Genomic DNA, 21,959 nt, shown 5'->3' with positions numbered 1-21,959 from the left:
CCTAGCTTTCTTCACGACTTACCAAAATAGCCTTGGTCTTTCTCACATAGCATTTCATTGCCTGGAAATACTTATACCATCTAATGGGAGCCCCTGTTCAGCTAAAAGTGAATATTATAGTAGCCTCTTTGGTTACTTCTTCTACCTAATTTTGCGGTCACACACTTTCTCACATTGACTTTGGTTCACCAAATTTGTATATTTGAAAATGTATCACCATTACAGTGTTTTAGCTAACATTTGCGTTCTCGTGAAGAGTATTTCCTCTTTGTTCTATTTGTAGCATACAGTTCATCAGATCACCAGGATCACTGCTCCTAGATTGGCACTACAAACACTTCTCAAGCCTATTTCCTTACAATCTTTTGTTGAATTCTGTCCAGCCCTTTGCTCTGTGTTTCTATGGCCTTAAATTTGTTTTTGAATTCACGTGAAACTGTTAGCATTCTGAAAATCCAATAAACTGGATGGAAAGCTCACATTCTGGGACAGGAATTGCCTATCATTTTTCTAAGTTGATTTACAAGCTAGAATCTGAGTACATAGGAAATAGAAGTGGGAATGGACCATTCAGCCTTTGTGATTGCTCTGCCCTTCAGTAAGATTATGGCTGATCTTTTACCTCAGCTCCACTTTCCTGCTCTAAGCTAATATCTCTTAGACAATAAGACACTGGAACAGAATTAGACCATTCGGCCCCTTAAGTCTACTCTGCCAATTTTACCATCTAAAACTCTATTGACATCAGTCTTGAATGTACCCAAGTGACTGAGATTTGATCCCCAGTGATATAGTTTGAATAGTAAAAAGAAAGAAAAAAGATGTTCACAATCTTAGTGTCAATTGGTCCTTTATGTCCACCTTAAGTCACAGGCAGGACCTCACATAAGAATGACTCATCACTGGAGCAGGACTCACAGTATTTCTGCTGGGTTATTGGTCACAGTTAAGCGAAATAGAATCCACAATCTTCTGAATCAGAGGAAAGGTTGCTTTGCTTGAGCAACAGTTGACACTTACAGCTTACTTCTGAGCACAATTCCTATTAATCATAATTGATTGTTGATTTGTGATTATAATCAGGGTCCAGCATGTTCTGCATATGACAAATGAGAAAATCTGCAGATGCTGGAAATCCGAGGAATACACACAAAATGCTGGAGGAATGCAGCATCTATGGAAAAAAGTACAGTCGACATTTCGGGCCGAAAACCTTTGGCAGGACTGACTGACTGACTATGTTCTGCATATGTCTCCTTTTGTTCTGAGGATCTGCTGCTATTGTAAATTCCTTCACTCCAGTTGCAAGCTGAACTTCAATTGGATGGTACAGCATAGGATGGAACATATAAAATCCTTGACTTACTTCTCAAAAAGTGTCTCACTCTCCAGCAATGGGACCTGTGAATTTATCCTGCTCTTCTGCCTGAAGCAGAAGTGAAGTTTCACGGAAATCCATTGTGCAATGCTTTGTTTAACTAAGTAGAACTGAACTTCAGTGGGGCACAATCTGAAGAAAACAATTGGTTAAGATGGAGAGGTAATTGAAGAGTAGGAGGATATTATGAACTGTTAGTCTTGATGCCTTGTTGTTCTGCACAATCCATAGAATTTCCTTTCAATTCCAATGTTTGATCAGTGTTCCCTTCCTTTGACTGCCGTCACAATTTCCAGGGCATGTTATTCATTTATCTTACTTTTGGAAATATCTATCAGCTTTGGAAAATCAGAATGATATAGTTAGAAGCAGCTTAGAGAAAAAGGATTCACCTTAGGCTCAAAATGAGAAGGAAGCTACTAACAAAAGTTATTCATCTTTCTTTTTCCCTTCCAGGGACATTAAGCCTGACAACATTCTTCTTGATGATTATGGTAAGTGACAAAGAGTACTTGAGCTGAAAATAAATAGAAACATAGAAAACCAACAGCACAGTACAAGCCCTTCGGCCCACAAAGCTGTGCCGAACATGTCCTTACCTTGGAACTACCTAGGTTTACCCATAGCCCTCTATTTTTCTAAGTTCCATGTATCCATCCAGGAGTCTCTTAAAAGACGCTATTGTTTCCACCTCTACCACCATTGCCGGCAGCCCATTCCACGCACTCACCACACTCTGCGTAAAAAAACTTATCCCTGACATCTCCTCTGTACCTGCTTCCAAGCACCTTAAAACTATGTCCTCTCATGATAGCCATTTCAGCCCTGAGAAAAAGCCTCTGACTATCCACACAATCAATGCCTTGCATTATCTTGTACACCTCTATCAGGACACCTCTCATCCTCCATCACTCCAAGGAGAAAAGACTGAGTTCACTCAACCTATTCTCATAAAGCATGCTCCCCAATCCAGGCAACATCCTTATAAATCTTCTCTGCACCCTTTCTATGGTTTCCACGTCCTTCCTGTAGTGAGGCGACCAGAATTGAGCACAGTACTCCAAGTAGGGTCTGACCAAGGTCCTATATAGCGGCAACATTACCTCTCAGCTCCTAAATTCAATTCCACGATTGATGAAGGCCAATTCATGGTACGCCTTCTTAACCACAGAGTCAACCTGTATAGCAGCTTTGAGTGTCCTATGGACTCGGACCCCAAGATCCCTCTGATCCTCACACTGCTAAGGGTCTTATCATTAATGCTATATCATATTTGACCTACCAAAATGAACCACCTCACACTTATCTGGGTTCAACTTCATCGGCCACTTCTCAGCCCAGTTTTGCATCCTACCAATATCCCACTGTAACCTCTGACAACCCTTCATACTATCCAAATGAAACTTGTTACCACTTAATTCAAGATGTGTTCACTACTTAGTTCATAAAATGGAATGTAAGGTAACTTTGGACATTGCAAAGGTTGCGATATTTAGCTGAACTGAGATAGACAGTTGTCTTGAATAGGAAGGTTGCCAACTTCAGATGTCTTTCCTTTGGAAAGCACATCTGTATGGATGGCATGAAGATACAATCATAATTAGGGCAGCTCTGTGGTACAGTAGTTAGGGCTGGTCTCTTTCAGCTCAAGAGACCCAGATTCAATCCTGATCTGTACCCTATAATGCTAAGTGACCTTGTTCAATAAGAGAATTTGGAAAAAAATATGTAGTAAACAAGGAAAGTTCTTAAAGTAGCGATATCCTTGACTATTCTGATAGTTTATCTAGCTACTCTGCTGGGTACTGGATGATAAGGATATACCAAGCAGAACAGATGAAGGGTCTCAACCCAAACTGTTGCCTATCCATTTCCTCCACAAATGTTGCCCAACTCAGTGAGTTAATCCAGCTGCTTGTTTGTACATAAGGATTATTTGATACCATTCCTTCTCACTGAATGGTTAAGCTACCAGGATTGAAATGTAGTTAATTTTTGGAGACTGTTTCCTTTAGTAGATCATGTTATTTAAAAATATTTCTTTACTTATCTAAGTTATGTTCTGTGGTGGCAAATTTCCAATTGTTTTAACTTCCAGTCATTTGGAATGACTCAATATGAACTAAGCAATGCATACCCAGCATCTGCAGAGTATTTTGTGTGTAAGCAATGCTCATTTTGCTTTTCACAAAAATCAACCTGCATTTATTGAAAATATTTGACCATGTCCACACTTCCAGTGTCATTTTATGGCCATTGATCAGCACAGCTGATGGTGCTACATTCCGTAAATTCTTCTGTAGCTTGACCCAAACCTGCCCAATCAACAAAACCGAGGGCAATTGCCTTCACTATACCGATACCACAGATCTCTGTGGATCTTCATTCTTAATATGGCTGGTATCACTTACACGATCACAAGACAATCCATCTTGATGGATGTAAAATAATCTTGCACTTATGCAAATCCTTTCAGCCTGGGAGGCTCACTGTCAGATCTTTCTTTGCCCAAAACTGTCAATGGAAATTATTATTTATAAGTTAGAATGTAGAAGGTACATTAACGTCCCATGTCTGAACTGCTGGGGGATAGTCTAGACAGTCTACCCAGCATTACTTTAACTTTCAGATTTTGTATTCTATCTTGTAGTCATTTTGAAACAGGGGAACTACCCAGTGTTTTTATGTTGCTGCCACTGGTGAGGTGGCTGATATTGAGCAAAAAATTAACATTTATATCTTATATTCTGTCTTGAAAGATTTAATGGATCTTCTTAAAAATTAATGTCATTGCAGAATTTTATTTTACTATTTGGGAAGAATTTTGGTCATTTTTTTTCCTCAAATTATGTGATGCAAGCAACAAGTTTCTCCTGGCTATCAATCTTTAAATAGCCGGGACAGGAGCCTGAAGTTATCATTCAGTAACCCTAATCATGGGCCATGGGTATTTTACTCACTAACTATGGCTTGTCCCAGATTAGCAAAAAATATTCCATGAATTAAGTGGCAAAACTACTATTGCCAAATTCAATTGAAAATACAGTGCCTATAAACAGTATTCACTCCCCCATGAAAGTTTCCATGGTATATGTTTTACAACATTGAATCACAGTGTGGATTTAATTTAGCTTTTTTAACATTGATGAACAGAAGAAGACTTTCATGTCAAAGTGAAAACAGATCTTTCCAAAGTGATCTAAATTAATTACAAATATAAAACACAGAATAATGGATTGCATAAGTATTCTCCCCCTTTAATACGACACACCAAATCATCACTGGTGCAGCCAGTTGGTTTTAGAAGTCACATAATTAGTTAAATGGAGATCACCTGTGTGCAGTCAGGTGATTCAATTGACTGTAGTAAAGATACACCTGTATCTGGAAGGTCCAACTGTTGGTGAGTCAGGATCCTGGCAAAAACCAGACCATAAACCCAAAAGAATACTCCAAGCAACTCTGTGAAAAAGGTTCTAGAAAAGTACAAGTCAAGAGATGGATACAAGCCACTGAATATCCCTTGGTTATCAGTTAAGTTAATCATCAAGAAATGGAAAGAATATGGTACAGCTGTAAATCTGCCTAGAGCAGGCCGTTCTCAAACACTGAGTGGCTGTGCAAGAAGGGGACTAGAGATGGAGACCACCAACAGACCTATGACAACTTTGGAAGTGTTACAAGCTTCAGTGGCTGAGATGGGAGAGACTGCGCATACAGCTGTTGCCTGGGTGCTTCACCAGTCACAACTTTATGGGAGAGTGGCAAAGAGAGCGCCACTGCTGGAAGAAAAGCTCAAATGAAATCTCAACTAGTGTGCCAGAAGGCATGTGGGAGACTCTGAAGTCAGCTGGGAGAAGGTTCTATGATCTGATGAAACCTAAATTGAGCTTTTTGGCCATCAGACTAAGTGCTATGTTTGGCATAAGCCAAATACTGCACATAATCAAAAACACACCATCCCTACCATGAAGCTGCATTATGCTGTGGCGATACTTCCCTGCACCAGGCCCTGGAAGGCTTGTGAAGGTAGAGGGTAAAATGAATGCAGCAAAATACAGATAAATCCTGGAGGAAAACCTGATGCAGTCTGCAAGAGAACTGGACTTGCGAGAAGGTTTATTTTCCAGCAAGACAATGACCCCAAACATAAAGCCAAAGCTACACAGGAAAGGCTTAAACACAACAAAGTTAATGTCCTCCAGTGGCCAAGTCAGAGTCCAGACCTAAATCCAATTGAGAATTTGTGGCTGGACGTGAAAAGGACTGCCAGTCATGATCTCCATGCAATCTGACAGAACTTGAGCAGTTTTGTAAAGAAGAATGGGGAAAAATTGCAGTGTCCAGAGGTGCAAATCTGTTAGAGGCCTATCCACACAGACTCAAGGCTGTAATTGCTGCCAAAGATGCATCTACTAAATACTGACTTGAAGTGGGTGAATGCTTATGCAATCAATTATTTAGTGTTCTATATATCAAATTAATTTAGATCACTTTGTAGAGATCTATTTTCATTTTGACACGGTAGGGTCTTTTTCTGTTGATCAGTGTCAAAAAAAGCCAGATTAAATCCACTGTAATTCAGTGTTGTAAAACAATGAAACGTGAAAACTTCTGAGAGGATAAGTACTTTTTATAGGCATTTTATGAATAACGCTGCATCAATCCTAACAATGACATCTTTTCAGAGTTCCTCTTGTCCTCATCTACCACCCCATGAGCTTCCACATCCAACATATCACTCTCTGCAACTCCTTCCATCTTCAACAGGACCCTACCATCCGACACATCTTTACCACCCCCACCCTCCACCTCCACTCTTTGTCTTCCAGAGGGATCACTCCCTCTGTGATTCCCTTGTCCATTCATCCTTCCCCAACTAATCTACCTTCTGGCACTTAATCCTGCAAGTGACAGAAGTGCTACACCTGCCCATTCGCCTCCTCCCTCACCTCCATTCTAGGCCCACTACTGTCCTTCTAGATCAGGCAACACTTCACGTGCAAATCTGTTGGTGTTGTCTGCTCTAGCTGGTGCAGCTTTCTTTACATTCCTGAGACCTGATGTAGATTGGCAACGGCTTTGTCGAGCACGTCAGCTCCATCTGCTAACAGCTAAATTTTCTAGTGGCCTTTTATTTCAATTCCTATCCCCATTCCTGTTCTGACATGTCAATCAACTATTGAAGCTAAAAACATTTTTATGCATCTTCATTGGCTGAGTTGATGAAGAGACCTTGAGAGGTGTTGATTAAATTATGATTTCAGTGTTTCAGAATATAATTTTTCAAGTGTTATATGTATGACTTAAATGTGCCACAATTTTAACCCTTTTGGCATTTCTAACTGAAAGTCTGATTGGAATAGGCTGAATGAATACAGATAATGCAGGGTCTTGGGACACACGAAAAGACCATGCAGCATGGAATCAAACCATCCATACCAACCAATTGGCACCCATCCTCATTAATCCACCTTTTAATACTTGACCAAAGCGCTTTCTGTCTTGGCAATACAAGTGCTCACGTAACACTTCTCAAATGCTATAATTGATTCCAGAGTCATAGAGCAATACAGCATAGGAACAGGCCCTTTGGCCCCTCTAGTCTGTGCCAAACTATTATCTTACCTAGTCCCATCGACCTATACCTGGACCATACCCTGACTGTCCATGAACCTATCCAAACTTCTCTTAAACGTTGAAGTCAAAACCCCATCCACCACTTCTGCTGGCAGCTCATTCCACACTCTCACCACCTTCTGAGTGAAGAAGGTACCCTTAAAATATTTCACCTTTCACCCTTAACCTATGATCTCTAGTTCTGGTCACACCCAACCTCAGTGAAAAAGCCTGCTTGCATTTCTATACCCTATTTATACCCCTCAATTTTGTTTCCCTCATTTTCTTACACTCCAGGATATAAAGTCCTAACTTATTCAGCCTTTCCTGATAACTCAGGACCTCAGATCCTGGGAACATCCTTGTAAATTTCCTCTGTATTCTTTCAATCTTATTAATACCTTTCCAGTAGGTAGGTGACTGAAACTGCATTCCAAATTTGGCCTCACCAACATCTTATACAACTCCAGCATAACATCCCAACTCCTGTATTCATTTCTTTGATTTATGAAGGCAATGTGCCAAAAGCTCTCTTTGTAACCCTATTTACCTGGGACTCCACTTTCAAGGAATAATGGATCTGTATTCTCAGATCCCTCTGATCTGTGCACTCCTTAGATTCCTGTTGTTGTCCCCTGGTTTGTCATCATAGAAACATAGAAATAGGTACAGGAGTAGGCCATTTGGCCCTTTGAGCCTGCACCGCCATTCAGTATGATCATAGCTGGTCGTCCAACTCAGAACCCTGTACCTGCCTTCTGTCCATACCCCGTGATCCATTTAGCCACAAGGGCCATATCTAACTCCCTCTTAAATATAGTCAATGAACTGGCCTCAACTGTTTCCTGTGGCAGAGAATTCCACAGATTCACCACTCTCTGTGTGAAGAAGTTTTTCCTAATCTCGGTCCTAAAAGCTTCCCCTCTATCCTCAAACTGTGACCCCCCATTCTGGACTTCCCCAACATCAGGAACAATCTTCCTGCACCTAGCCCGTCCAATCCCTTTAGAATTTTATATGCTTTAATAAGATCCCCCCTCAATCTTCTAAATTCCAGCGAGTATAAGCCTAGTCGATCCAGTCTTTCTTCATATGAAAGTCCTGCCATCCCAGGAATCAATCTGGTGAACCTTCTTTGTACTCCCTCTATGGCAAGAATGTCTTTCCTCAGATTAGGGGACCAAAACTGCACACAATACTCCAGGTGTGGTCTCACCAAGGCCTTGTACAACTGCAGTAGAACCTCCCTGCTCCTGTACTCGAATCCTCTTGCTATAAATGCCAGCATACCATTCGCCTTTTTCACCGCCTGCTGTACCTGCATGCCCACTTTCAATGACTGGTGTACAATGACACCCAGGTCTTGTTGCACCTCCCCTTTTCCTAATTGGCCGCCATTCAGATAATAATCTGTTTTCCTGTTCTTGCCACCAAAGTAGATAACCTCACATTTATCCACATTAATTTGCATCTGCCATGAATTTGCCCACTCATCTAACCTATCCAAGTCACCTTGCATCCTCTTAGCATCCTCCTCACAGCTAACACTGCCGCCCAGCTTCGTGTCATCAGCAAACTTGGAGATGCTGCATTTAATTCCCTCATCTAAGACATTAATATATATTGTAAACAACTGGGATCCCAGCACTGAGCCTTGCGGTACCCCACTAGTCACTGCCTGCCATTCTGAAAAGGTCCCGTTTATTCCCAATCTTTGCTTCCTGTCTGCCAACCAATTCTCTATCCACATCAATACCATACCCCCAATACCATCTGCTTTCACTTAGCGCACTAATCTCCTGTGTGGGACCTTGTCAAAAGCCTTTTGAAAATCCAAATATACCACATCCACTGGTTCTCCCCTATCCACTCTACTAGTTACATCCTCAAAAATTCTATAAGATTCGTCAGACATGATTTTCCTTTCACAAATCCATGCTGACTTTGTTGGATGATTTCATTGCTTTCCAAATGTGCTGTTATCATATCTTTGATAACTGACTCCAGCACTTTCCCCACCACTGATGTCAGGCTAACCGGTCTATAATTCCCAGGTTTCTCTCTCACTCTGTTTTTAAAAAGCGGGGTCACTTTACACCACACACTGTCGGAGCAGTGCTGCCAGGATAATCAAGGACACAACCCACCCAGCCAACACACTTTTCGTCCCTCTTCCCTCTGGGAGAAGGCTCAGGAGCTTGAAGACTCATATGGCCAGATTTGGGAACAGCTTCTTTCCAACTGTGATAAGACTGCTGAACGGATCCTGACCTGGATCTGGGCCGTACCCTCCAAATATCCGGACCTGCCTCTTGGTTTTTTTGCACTACCTTACTTTCCATTTTTCTATTTTCTATTTATGATTTATAATTTAAAATTTTAATATTTACTAATTTTTACTATTTTTAATATTTTTAATATTTAATATTTGTAATCCAGGGAGCGGGAAGCACAGAATCAAATATCGCTGTGATGATTGTACATCTTTGTATCAATTGTTTGGCGACAATAAAGTATAAAGTATCAAGTATAAAGTACATTAGCCACCCTCCAATCCTCAGGAACTAATCCAGAACCTAAAGAGTTTTGAAAAATTATCACTAATACATCCACTATTTCTTGGGCTACTTCCTTAAGCACTCCGGGATGCAGACCATCTGGCCCTGGAGATTTATCTGCCTTTAATCCCTTCAATTTACCTAACACCACTTCCCTACTAACATATATTTCTCTCAGTTCCTCCATCTCACTAGACCCTTGGTCCCCTACTATTTCCGGAAGATTATTTATGTCCTCCTTAGTGAAGACAGAACTAAAGTAGTTATTCAACTGGTCTATCATGTCCTTGTTTCCTATGATCAATTCACCTGTTTCTGACTGTAAGGGACCTACATTTGTCTTAACCAATTTTTTTCTTTTCACATATCTATAAAAGCTTTTACAGTCAGTTTTTATGTTCCTTGCCAGCTTTCTCTCATAATCTTTTTTCCCTTTCCTAATTAAGCCCTTTGTCCTTCTCTGCTGGACTCTGAATTTCTCCCAGTCCTCAGGTGTGCCGCTTTTTCTGGCTAATTTGTATGTTTCTTCTTTGGAATTGATACTATCCCTAATTTCCCTTGTTAGCCATGGGTGCACTACCTTCCCTGGTTTATTCTTTTGCCAAATTGGGATGAACAATTGTTGTAGTTCATCCATGCGATCTTTGAATGCTTGCCATTGCATATCCACCGTCAACCCTTTAAGAATCATTTGCCAGTCTACCTTAGCTAATTCACGTCTCATACCTTCAAAGTTACCCTTCTTTAAGTTCGGAACCTTTGTTTCTGAATTAACTATGTCACTCTCCATCTTAATGAAGAATTCCACCATATTATGGTCACTCTTACCCAAGGGGCCTTGCACGACAAGATTGCTAACTATCTCTTCCTCATTGCTCAATACCCAGTCTAGAATGGCCTGCTCTCTGGTTTGTTCCTCGACATGTTGGTTCAGAAAACCATCCCGCATACATTCCAAGAAATCCTCTTCCTCAGCACCCTTACCAATTTGGTTCACCCAATCTATATATAGATTGAAGTCACCCATTATAACTGCTGTTCCTTTATTGCACGCATTTCTAATTTCCTGTTTAATGCCATCTCCAACCTCACTACTACTGTTAGGTGGCCTGTACACAACTCCCACCAGCGTTTTCTGTCCCTTAGTTTTATGCAGCTCTACCCATATCGATTCCACATCCTCCCGGCTAATGTCCTTCCTTTCTATTGCATTAATCTCCTCTCTAACCAGCAACACTACCCCACCTCCTTTTCTTTCATGTCTATCCCTCCTGAATATTGAATATCCCTGAATGTTGAGCTCCCATCCTTGGTCACGCTGGAGCCATGTCTCTGTGATCCCAACTATATCATATTCATTAATAACAATCTGCACTTTCAATTCATCTGCCTTGTTACGAATGCTCCTTGCATTGATACACAAAGCCTTCAGGCTTGTTTTTACAACACTCTTAGCCCTTATACAATTATGTTGAAAAGTGGCCCTTTTTGATTTTTGCCCTAGATTTGCCTGCCTGCCACTTTTACTTTTCACCTTACTACTTTTTGCTTCTACCCTCATACCCTCTGTCTTTCTGCACTTGTTCCCATCCCTCCGCCACATTAGTTTAAATCCTCCTGAACAACAGTAGCAAACGCTTCCCCTAGGACATTGGTTCCAGTCCAGCCCAGGTGCAGACCGTCCTGTTTGTACCGGTCCCACCTCCTCCAGATCTGGTTCCAATGCCCCAGAAATTTGAATCCCTCCCCCTTGCACCATTTTTCAAGCCACCTATTCATCTGATATATCCTCCGATTTCTACTCTGACTAGCATGTGGCACTGGTAGTAATCCAGAGATTGTTACCTTTGTGGTCCTACTTTTTAGTTTATCTCCTATCTCCCTAAATTCACCTTGTAGGACCTCATCCTGTTTTTTACCAATATTGTTGATAACTATATGCACCACGTCCACTGGCTGTTCACCCTCACACTCCAGAGTGTCCTGCAGCCGCTCAGAGACATCCTTGACCCTTGCACCAGGGAGGCAGCATACCCTCCTGGAGTCTTGTTTGCGGCTGCAGAAACGCCTATCTATTCCCCTTACAGTCGAATCCCCGATCGCTATAGCTCTTGCACTCCTTTTCCTTCCCTCCTGTACCGCAGAGCCACCCATGGTGCCATGAACTCGGCTGCTGCTGCCTTCCCCTGATGAGACATCTCCCCCAACAGTATCCATAACAGTATATCTGTTTAGGAGGGAGATGACCTCAGAGGACTCCTGCACTACCTGCCTACTGCTACGCTGTCTAGTGGCCACCCATTCCATTTCTGCCTGTGTAGCCTTTACCTGGTGTGGCCAACTCACTGAACGGGCTATTCACGACTTTCTGAGCATCGCTGATGCTCTAGTATGAATCCAATCGCAGATCCAGCTGTTCAATGCAGTCTCCCAGAAGCTGCAGCTGGACACATTTCCTGCACACATAGTCGTCAGGGACACTGGAAGTATCCCTGATTTCCCACATGCTGCAGGATGAACAAACCATGGGGCCGATCTCAGCTGTCATGACCTACCCAATACATTGCCTCAACTTTTGAAATGTGGACGTGGAACATTGCCTACTGCCTCGGAAGTGGTATGGGCCTCACTGGGAGCAAGCTCCTCCTCAGCCTCTGCTCACTTCCGCCAAAGCCCGCAGAGCCAAAGCCCTTTCACTCTGCTACCACTCACTCCGCTGCCCACTGGATAGGGAGGGTCCTCTTTTTAAACACACAGCGCTCACCCGGCTGACATCACACGTCTGCGCATTGGTGCCTCTGAGTTGTTAAAACTATTGCTACTGCCCTAGCTCACTTAATGAGCTACAGCCTCACCGCCTTCCTTGCTTCAAATAAAATACCGCTGCAGACCATTCTCCTTTTAAAGGAACTTACCTCACTTGGAGTGAAGCTTGTCCTCAGCCTCTGCTCGCCGAAGCCTCTCAAGACAAAGCCTTCCTACTCTGAAGAAGATGATCAACTTCCACAAACTGCTCTCTTTTAAATACTCCCACTGCCTCATGGACCGACTTACATGTGCTTGCGCAGTCATGCCCCGTTCAACTGCCGAAGAAAAAAATCTCGGACTTGTCTGCATTAAATTCCACCCAGCATTTATCAGCCCATTGTTTCAGCTGTTTCAGATCCTGCTGCAAGCTTTGATAGACTTCCTCATTGTCCAGTGTGCCCCTAATCTTAGTGTCATCTGCAAATCTGCTTTACCGCATTATCATCCAGGTTGTTGATATAGATGACGATAGACCCAACACTGATCCCTGTGGCACACCACTAATCACAAGCCTCCAGTCAGAGAGGCAACTATCTACTAACACTCTCTAGCTTTTCCCATGAATCGAATTTACTACTTCATCCTAAATAGCATGAGAAAACTGACTCTACTTCCAGAATTCTCTCAGGCAGTGTATTGAAGGTACTTACCACTCTCTGAGTGAGAAAATGTCACTCTTATCCCCTCTAAATCTCTTACCCCCACCCTAAATCTATGTCCTCTGATTTTACGTACCTCTGATATGGAGAAAAGTTTCTGCAGCCTGCTGTCTCTCATAAATTTTATATAGCTCAATCATGTCCCCTCTTAACCTGTTCCACTCCAGGAGAAACCCAGTCTCCCCAGTCCCAGGCAGCATCCAGGTGAACTCCCCTGTACCGTCTCTAGCACCATTACATCTTCCATTGAGGAATTCCAAATAAGGGTATTAATATGTGGAGCCAAAGAGGTTGGGGTCAGAGGAGGTTAGATCCAGTAAGCAGAAGATAAAATAAAAAGTTGTAATAGACCTTTTGAATATCCTCACCAAATGTGCCCTTTGTCAGATAGATGCAGTATGCTACTTCTTCAGTCTCTTCCCTTGATTCAGCTCTTTTCTGAATACAGTTGACTTTATTTGTTGGTACTAAGTCATTGCTATATCTGACTCCAGAGCCATCAATGTGATAGATTCCTCACCACGCTCTAAGCTGTTTGTCATATATATTAAATTGTTTGTCATATATATTAATGATCTGGATGATGGGGTGGTAAATTGGATTAGTAAGTAAGCAGATGATACTAAGATAGGTGGAGTTGTGGATAATGAAGTAGGTTTTCAAAGCTTGCAGAGAGATTTAGACCAGTTAGAAGAGTGGGCTGAAAGATGGCAGATAGAGTTTAATGCTGAAAAATGTGAGGTGCTACATTTTGGTAGGACTAATCAAAATAGGACATACATGGTAAATGGTAGGGCATTGAAGAATGCTGTAGAACAGAAGGATCTAGGAATAATGGTGCATAGTTCCCTGAAGGTGGAATTTCATGTGGATAGGGTGGTGAAGAAAGCTTTTGGTATGCTGGCCTTTATAAATCAGAGCATTGAGTATAGGAGTTGGGATGTAATGTTGAAATTGTACAAGGCCAAATTTGGAGTATTGTGTACAGTTCTGGTCACCAAATTATAGGAAAGATGTCAACAAAATAGAGAGAGTACAGAGAAGATTTACTAGAATGTTACCTGGGTTTCACCTCCTAAGTTACAGAGAAAGGTTGAACAAGTTGGGTCTTTATTCTTTGGCGCGTAGAAGGTTGAGGGGGGACTTGATAGAGTGGGGGAGCGTCAAACAAGAGGACATGAGTTGAGAGTTAAAGGGCAAAAGTTTAGAGGTAACATGAGGGGGAATTTCTTTACTCAGAGAGTGGTAGCTGTGTGGAACGAGCTTCCAGCAGAAGTGGTTGAGGCAGGTTCGATGTTGTTGTTTAAAGTTAAATTGGATAGCTATATGGACAGGAAAGGAACGGAGGGTTATGGGCTGAGAGCAGGTCAATGGGACTAGGTGAGAGTAAGAGTTCGGCACGGACTAGAAGGGCCGAGATGGCCTGTTTCCGTGATGTAATTGTTATATGGTTATATGGTTATATAGGGGACAGTTAAGAATCAACAATGTTGGTGAGTCTGGATCAAATGTAGCAGTCTGGGGAAGGGTTGCTGTTGCCTTCCCTAAGTGAACCAGATGGGTTTTCATGACAATCTGACACTTTTATAATGAGCTAACTTGTTTAACTAGTACTAACTTGTTTAATCCCAAAGCACTAGGTACTAGTCCAGTAACCCAACCCTTTCACAATCTTACATGAAAGTTCTTTCCTGCTGTTGCTCTTAAGAAAATAATTTTGTCAAGTTTGTCGCAAACTTCCACTCTTCCCTTACCTTTATGTAGTCCGTTTCTTACTCTTTCCATCTCAGTCTCCACTTCTGTGGACAAATTTCAATCATTGGTCCACATTAGCTACAAAGTACTAGAGTTGATAGAATCACAAACAAGAGAAAATATGCAGATGCTGGAAATCCAGAGCAAAACACAGAAAATGCTGGGGGATCTCAGCAGGTCAGGCAGCATCTGTGGAAATAAATAAACAGTTGGTGTCTCCCGCCAAGACCCTTCATCAGGACTGGAAAAAATGATCAGGATGATCAGGGCATATTTTTTCAGTCCTGATGAAGGCCTTGACCTAAAACATCGACCCTTTATTCATTTCCATAGATGCTCCCTAATCTGCTGAGATCCTCCAGTCTTTTGTGTGCTTTGCCACAAGAGTCAATAACTACCTACTCCCTACACTGCTCCTCTAAGAACTCTGCTCCTTGCGAAACTCCCTGGTTTTCTTGGTTGCGTCAGTCTAGAGAAGACACTCTTGACCCACCAAACTCATTATATTGAGATGGCTCGTCCTACCCCAAACCCCAGTTTGTGTGGATGCTGTGTAATTTGCTACCCTGTTACAAGCTAGTGCCATGAAATAACACAGTACACTGCATACGATTAAAGGAATTATATTTATGAATCATAACTTAACTGAAGGATTAGTAAGAAAAACAAAAAAGGTCCATTCTAATTAAACAGTGGTGTATATTGTTATTTTACAGCCATAAATATAAGCCCTGAGCACTGTTCTGCTTACCTGGTTATAGATGTCTCCTCAGGGCTGGAGAGGAATTTGGTGTGGGAAGAGATAGATGAAGATATTATGGTCCATATAAAACCTAGTTAGGACTAGGAAAGAATGCCTGCTGGGGAATATGAGCAATTGCAATTTGGATCTAAATTTAAATGCAGACTGATATCTGAATTAACACCAGAGCTGCATACAAACTGCATCAAGTAATCTAGGTCAGAGTGTTGAATGCATGGATCAAACATTGATGTAGGAGAAATTTTAAACAAGAGAAACTCTGCAAATGCTGGAAATCCAAGCAGCACACACAAAATGCTGGAGGAATTCAGCAGACCAGGCAGCATCTAGGGAAAAGAGTTTTAAAAAAGAGTTAAAAGTTAATGTTTTGGGATGAAACCCTTCAGCAGGACTGGAGAAAAAAAGATGAGGAGTAGATTTAAAAGGTTGGTGGATGGGAGGGAGAAACGTAAGGTAATAAGTGAAAGCAGGAGGGGACGGGTAAAGTTTTCTATGTTTCTATACGTAAGTAAAGAGCAGCAAGTTGATGGGTGAAAGAGATCCAGGCTGGAGAAGTGGGAATATAATAGGAGAGGGTAGAAGGCCGCAGATGAAAGAAAAAGGGGGAGGAACACATGAGGGAGGTGATGGGCAGGCAAGGAGATAAGATGACAGAGGGAAAATGGGATGGGGAATGGTGAAGTGGGGGGGCGCATTACTGGAAGTTTGAGAAATCAATGTTCATGCCATCAGGTTGGAGGCTACCCAGACAGAATATAAAGTGTTATTCCTCCAACCTGTGTGTGGTTTCATTACAACAATAGAGGAGGCAATGGATAGACACATCGGAATAGGAATGGGAAGTGGATTAAAATGGATGGCCACTGGGACATTCCATTTCTTCTGATAGACGGAGCATAGGTGCTCGGTGAAGCAATCTCCCAACCTGCGTTGGGTCTCATTGATGTACAGGAGGCCACACCTGGTGCACCGTACACGGTGTACAACCCCAATAGACTCACAGGTGACGTATTGCTTCACCTGAAAGAACCCTTGGGGACCCTGAAAGGTAGTGAGGGAGGAGTTGTAGGGGCAGGTGCAGTGCTTGTTCTGCTCCAGGAGAGAGATCAATGGGGAGGGACAAATGGACAAGGAAGTTGTGTTGGGAGAGATCCCTGTGGAAAGCAGAAAGTGGGGGGAGGGGAAGATGTGCTTGGTGGTAGGATCCTGTTGGAGGTGGCAGAAGTTGTGGAGAATCATGTGCTGGACGTGGAGGCTGGTGGGGTGGTAGGTGAGGATAAGAGGATGGGGTGAGGGCAGATGTGCAAACAATGGAAGAGATGTGGTTGAGGGCGGTGTTGAAGATGGAGGAAGGAAAGCCCTTTCTTTGAAAAAGGAGGACGTCTCTTTCATTCTCGAATGAAAAGCCTCATCCTGAGAGCAGATGTGTGGAGATGGAGGAATTGTGAGAAGGGGACGGCGTTTTTACAAGTAACAGGGTGGGAAGAGGTATAGTCCAGTGGTGGTGAGAGTCAGTAGGTTTATAGTAGACATCAGTAGATAAGCTGTCTCCAGAGATAGAGACAGAGACATTGAGAAAGGGGAGGGAGGTATCGGATATGGACCAGGTAAATTTGATGGCAGTGCGTACGTTGGAGGCAAAGTTGATGAAGTTGACGAGCTCCGCATGTGTGCAGGAAGCAGCATCAATGCAGTCACCAATGTAGCGAAGGAAGAGTGCAGGACAGACACCATTGTAGGCTTGGAACATACACTGTTCCACGTAGCCCACGAACAGGCAGGCATAGCTGGGACCCATGCGAGTGCCCATGGCTACACCCTTTGTTTGAAGGAAGTGAGAGGAGCCAAAGGAGAAATTATTAAGAGTGAGGACAAGTTCCACTAGATGGAGGAGAGAGGTGGTGGAGGGGAACTGACTGGACCTGGTGTCCAGAAAGAAATGGAGAGCTTTGAGGCCTTCCTGATGGCAGATGGAGGTGTATTGGGACTAGACATCCATATTAAAAGTAAGATGATGGGGGCCAGGGAACCTGAAATCCTTGAAAAGATCCAGAGCGTGTGAAGTGTCACGGATGTAGGTAGGAAGGGACTGAACCAGGGGGGATAAAATAGAGTTGAGATATGCAGATATGAGTTCAGTGGGTCAGGAACAAGCTGAAACAATGAGTCTACCTGGACAGGCAGGTTGTGGATCTTGGGTAGGAGGTAGAAACGGGAAGTATGAAGGACAGGAACTATGAGGTTGGAGGGAGAAGTATTAAAGTCAAGATGGTTGATGTCCAGTTGGCAGTTGGCAATGAAAAGGTCTACAGCAGACAGAAGACCAGGGTGGGGTGTCCAGGAATAGGAGGAAGGTTGAAGACAGGAGAAGGGGTCATTGGTGCAGGCTGGAGAGTCCTTGCCAAAGCAGTAGGCATAGAGATGAAGGTGACAGAAGTGTCATGGTGGGTGTGGAACTTACTGAGGTGTGGGCGCAGGGGGTAAAAGGCCAGGCCCTCACTGAGCACCAAATATTCTTCCTCAGAGAGGGGAAGGTCAGAGGGAATGTAGTGAAGACCTGGCATGGATGAGAGCTGGGATCAAAAGGGGGAAGAGGATTTGTAGTGTCTGAAGAGAAGGGAGGTTTGGGGTGTTCAAGGATTGTAGGGTTAGAGGAAGATGGAGTCTCTGAGGGCCCAAGGGCTGTCAATGGGACCTAAGAGAGACAGGGTTGCAGCGTGGGGAAGGAGAGATGGGGGTTCCAGTGGCAGCTTTTGAAGACCTGGCCTGGAGGTCAAGGCCGGAGTTGGAGTTGGAGGTTGCGCAATCAGCACTTTGAAGGTGTCCAAGGTCGAAGGAACCCGCATTGATTGCAGCAGCATCCGGGTTTTGAATCTGCTCTGAATCATTAAGAGAAATGTGCTTCGATCCATGGGATACTGGTAATGTTAATTACCGCAAGTTTTGTTGCACAGCCAACATTGTTTTGTGAAGGAAATAGTGTTTAACAAATTTAATATGATTTGAATGAATAATGGTAAGTAGAGTCCATTTGGATTTCCAAAGGCATTTAATGAGTTTTGCAATTTATAGTGTTAGAGCTAATATATTAAGATAGACAGTGAGGTGAGTTTTCCAAACTAACAGAAGGCAGAGTTGGAAAAAATAGGCTATTTTCAGATTGGCAAGCTGTAACTAGAGGTGACACAAAAGTCTGCAATGAGACCATTACAGACATTTTCAATCTATGTTAGAGTCTTAGATGAAGGAATCAAACTGATTGTATCCTCATTCATTCATTCATTTTTTGAGATATGGGATTTTCTATTGAAGACACTGTTTTGAAATGCTGCAGTCCTTCTGATGTAGGTATTCCCACAGACTTGTTGGGGATTTAGTGCCAGTGAAAACAAGGAATGGTAATGTTATTCCAAGTCAGGACTTGGAGGGAGACCAGCAGACAGTTTCTTGTTTGTAGGAATCACATGTTTTGTTGAATGGCAGTGCAGCTTTGAGGATGGGCCACTGCTCTTCGTACTTTGTATACGTTCTTATGTTTAGGAAGTGCTGTCAGGAAAACCTAGGTGAGTAATGCTGGGGTGTTTTGTGGATGGTACCCACTACAGCCAAGGTAAATCTGTTGTGAATGGAATGCATTTCAAGGTGGTGGATGGGGCATGAGACAAGTGTCTTGATCAGTGTCAAACTTCTTGGATGTTATTAGAGCAACACTTGGCCAGGTAATGGAAGAGTATTCCATCACACTAGTGGTTAGTGCCGTGTAGATGGAGGAAAGGTTCTGGAGTGTCAGAGCATGTGTCATTTGCTACTGGAAACCCAGCCTCCGACCCACTCTGTTAGTCACAGTATCTCAAACTGCTGGAGAGCATCCACATACACAGCCTGAGATCCATTAAGGGAATTTGCTGGCATGACCGTATCACAAACCTGGAAGTCCTCAATAGGGCAAAGACTACAAGTATTGAAGCCATGATCCTGAAAGCACAACTTTGATGGACCAGACATGTTATACACATGGAAGACTCCAGACTTCCTAAGCAGCTGCTCTATGGCCAGTTATCATGGGGAAGCAGAAACTTCATAAAAAATCTAAAGACTGTTTGAAAGCCAGTATTGCTTATAGTCGACTTGTTCCCCAGCATCTGGAACATAGGGCACAAAACAGAACTGGTTGTCGCACCTTGGTTAAACATGCTCACAGCAACTTAGAAGATAGGCACCACGTGAACCTGGAGACTGCTGGACAGAAGAGGAAAATAGCAGTAACACCGTGCCCATGGAATCAGAACAACTCCCTTGTCCCCACTGTGAACATCGATGCCATTCAAGAATTGGCCTCTACAGTCTCCTCTAAACACACATCAGCTGAGCTCCACAAACACAATTGTCATCATCAAAATCGACGAACAACCAACTTTCCAACATTCTATGTGGCTGCTCTAGATGAGCTTCTAGTCAAAGCAGGTTCCCAGATTGGTGATAGTTGCTGCTTTGTGACAATAAAGCAGCAACCTTCAGTAGTTACAATAAGAAGGTTACAAGAGAAGGTTACAATAAGTAGTTACCTTCTCTTGTAGAAGATTATTATTGCCAAACACTTTTTTTTGCCTTAAATGTTGGGAGCACTTTGCAAAGACTGACCTTGATTAAGATATGAAGAAAGGTGAGAAAATGAGTTTCCAGAATTGGAATCAGGTTTATTCTGACTGTTGTATATTGTGAAGTTTGCTGATATGCAGCAGCAGTATAGTGCAGCACATAAAATATGTTGTAAATTGTAGTGAGAAATACATCAAAAAATAATTTCTTGGTCTTACTGATGTTGAGTGCAAAGTCGTCGTTGTGGCATCGCTCAATCAACATGAAGAGAGAAAAGGACAGTGCATAATATGAAATTAGTGGAAGGAAAAACACAATCAGAGACATGCCCATGGTAATGCAAGTGTTCCATTGCTGAGATCGGTTTAGAGTTGTGCAGGTCATTATTTACAGCAGCAAGAAAAATACAAAAGCATAATAATATTCCTCTGTAGTGAAAGTGCAAATTGCCACAGTACAGGGAAATGAGAATATCCTTTGACAAGCTGAAATTTACACTGAAGTTATTACATCCACAGAGGGCTGGACCTGTGTCTTATTGTAGTATTAATACAAGTGGTGCATGTGAGCTCGATTTCAATGTTTAAGAGAAATTTTGATGGGTGCATGGATGGTAGGGATATAGAGGGCTATGGTCTAGTGCAATGGGAGAAAGCAGTTTAGATGGTCAGAATAGATTGGAAAAGAACACTGGCTGGGATGACGGCAGAGCAGCAATGGCTGGAATTTCTGGAAGCAATTCAGAAGTCATAGGATATATACATCCCAAAAAGGAAGAAGTATTCTAAAGGAAAGATAACAAGAGAAGTCAAAGCCACCATAAAAGCCAAAGAGAGGGTAAATAATGGAGCAAAAATTATGGGGAAGTTACAGGATTGGGAAGCTTTTAAAAACCAATAAAAGGCAACTAAAAAAGTAATTAAGAAGGTAACGATGGAATATGAAAGTAAGCTAGGCAATACTCTTGGCAGTGTGGAGGATCAGAGGGATCTTGGGGTCCGAATCTATAGGACACTCAAAGCTGCTATGCAGGTTGACTCTGTGGTTAAGAAAGCATACGGAGCATTGGCCTTCATCAATCATGGGATTGAGTTTAGGAGCCGAGAGGTAATGTTGCAGCTATATAGGACCCTGATCAGACCCACTTGGAGTACTGTGCTCAATTCTGGTCGCCTCACTACAGGGAGGACGTGGAAACCATAGAAAGGGTGCAGAGGAGATTTACAAGGATGTTGCCTAGATTGGGGAGCATGCCTTATGAGAATAGGTTGAGTGAAATCAGCCTTTTCTCCTTGGAGCGACAGAGGATGAGAGGTGACCTGATAGAGGTGTACAAGGTAATGACAGGCATTGATTGTGTGGATAGTCAGAGGCTTTTTCCCAGGGCTAGAATGGCTAGCACGAGAAGGCATAGTTTTAAGGTGCTTGGAAGTGGGTACAGAGGAGATGTCAGGGGTAAGTTTTTTACGCAGACAGTGGTGAGTGCGTGGAATGGACTGCTGGCAACAGTGGTGGAGGCAGATACGATAGGGTCTTTTAAGAGACTGCTGAATGGATACATGGATCTCAGAAAAATAGAGGGCTGTGGGTAACCCTAAGTAGTTCTAAGGTAAGGACATGTTCGGCACAGCTTTGTGGGCCGAAGGGCCTGCATTGTCCTGTAGGTTTTCTATGTTTTCTATGTTTTTTGTGTTTCTAAGACTATTAAAGAGGATACCTAAAGTTTCTTCAGATACATAAAGTGTAAAAGGGAGATGAGAGTGGATGTCGGACCACTGGAAAATGATGCAGGGAAGGTAGTAATGGGGGACAACAAAATG

The 21,959-nt window shown here is 42.7% G+C and overlaps 1 protein-coding gene across 5 annotated transcripts in view; it reads left to right on the top strand.

Moving 5' to 3' along the window:
* Positions 1-21,959, top strand: part of LOC140200777 (serine/threonine-protein kinase 32A-like) — a 329,027-nt gene that overhangs the window by 206,036 nt on the left and 101,032 nt on the right. For all 5 annotated transcript variants that reach the window (XM_072264378.1, XM_072264377.1, XM_072264379.1 and 2 more), the window contains one exon: positions 1,835-1,872. In XM_072264378.1, coding sequence (XP_072120479.1) covers positions 1,835-1,872 — 38 coding nt within the window. The remainder of the gene's footprint in view (positions 1-1,834; positions 1,873-21,959) is intronic.

Source organism: Mobula birostris, chromosome 7 (assembly GCF_030028105.1).
Source record: "Mobula birostris isolate sMobBir1 chromosome 7, sMobBir1.hap1, whole genome shotgun sequence".
NCBI classification, from domain to species: domain Eukaryota; kingdom Metazoa; phylum Chordata; class Chondrichthyes; order Myliobatiformes; family Myliobatidae; genus Mobula; species Mobula birostris.
Note: the sequence above shows the minus strand (reverse complement) of the source record. Positions and strands in the feature narration are given on the sequence as shown.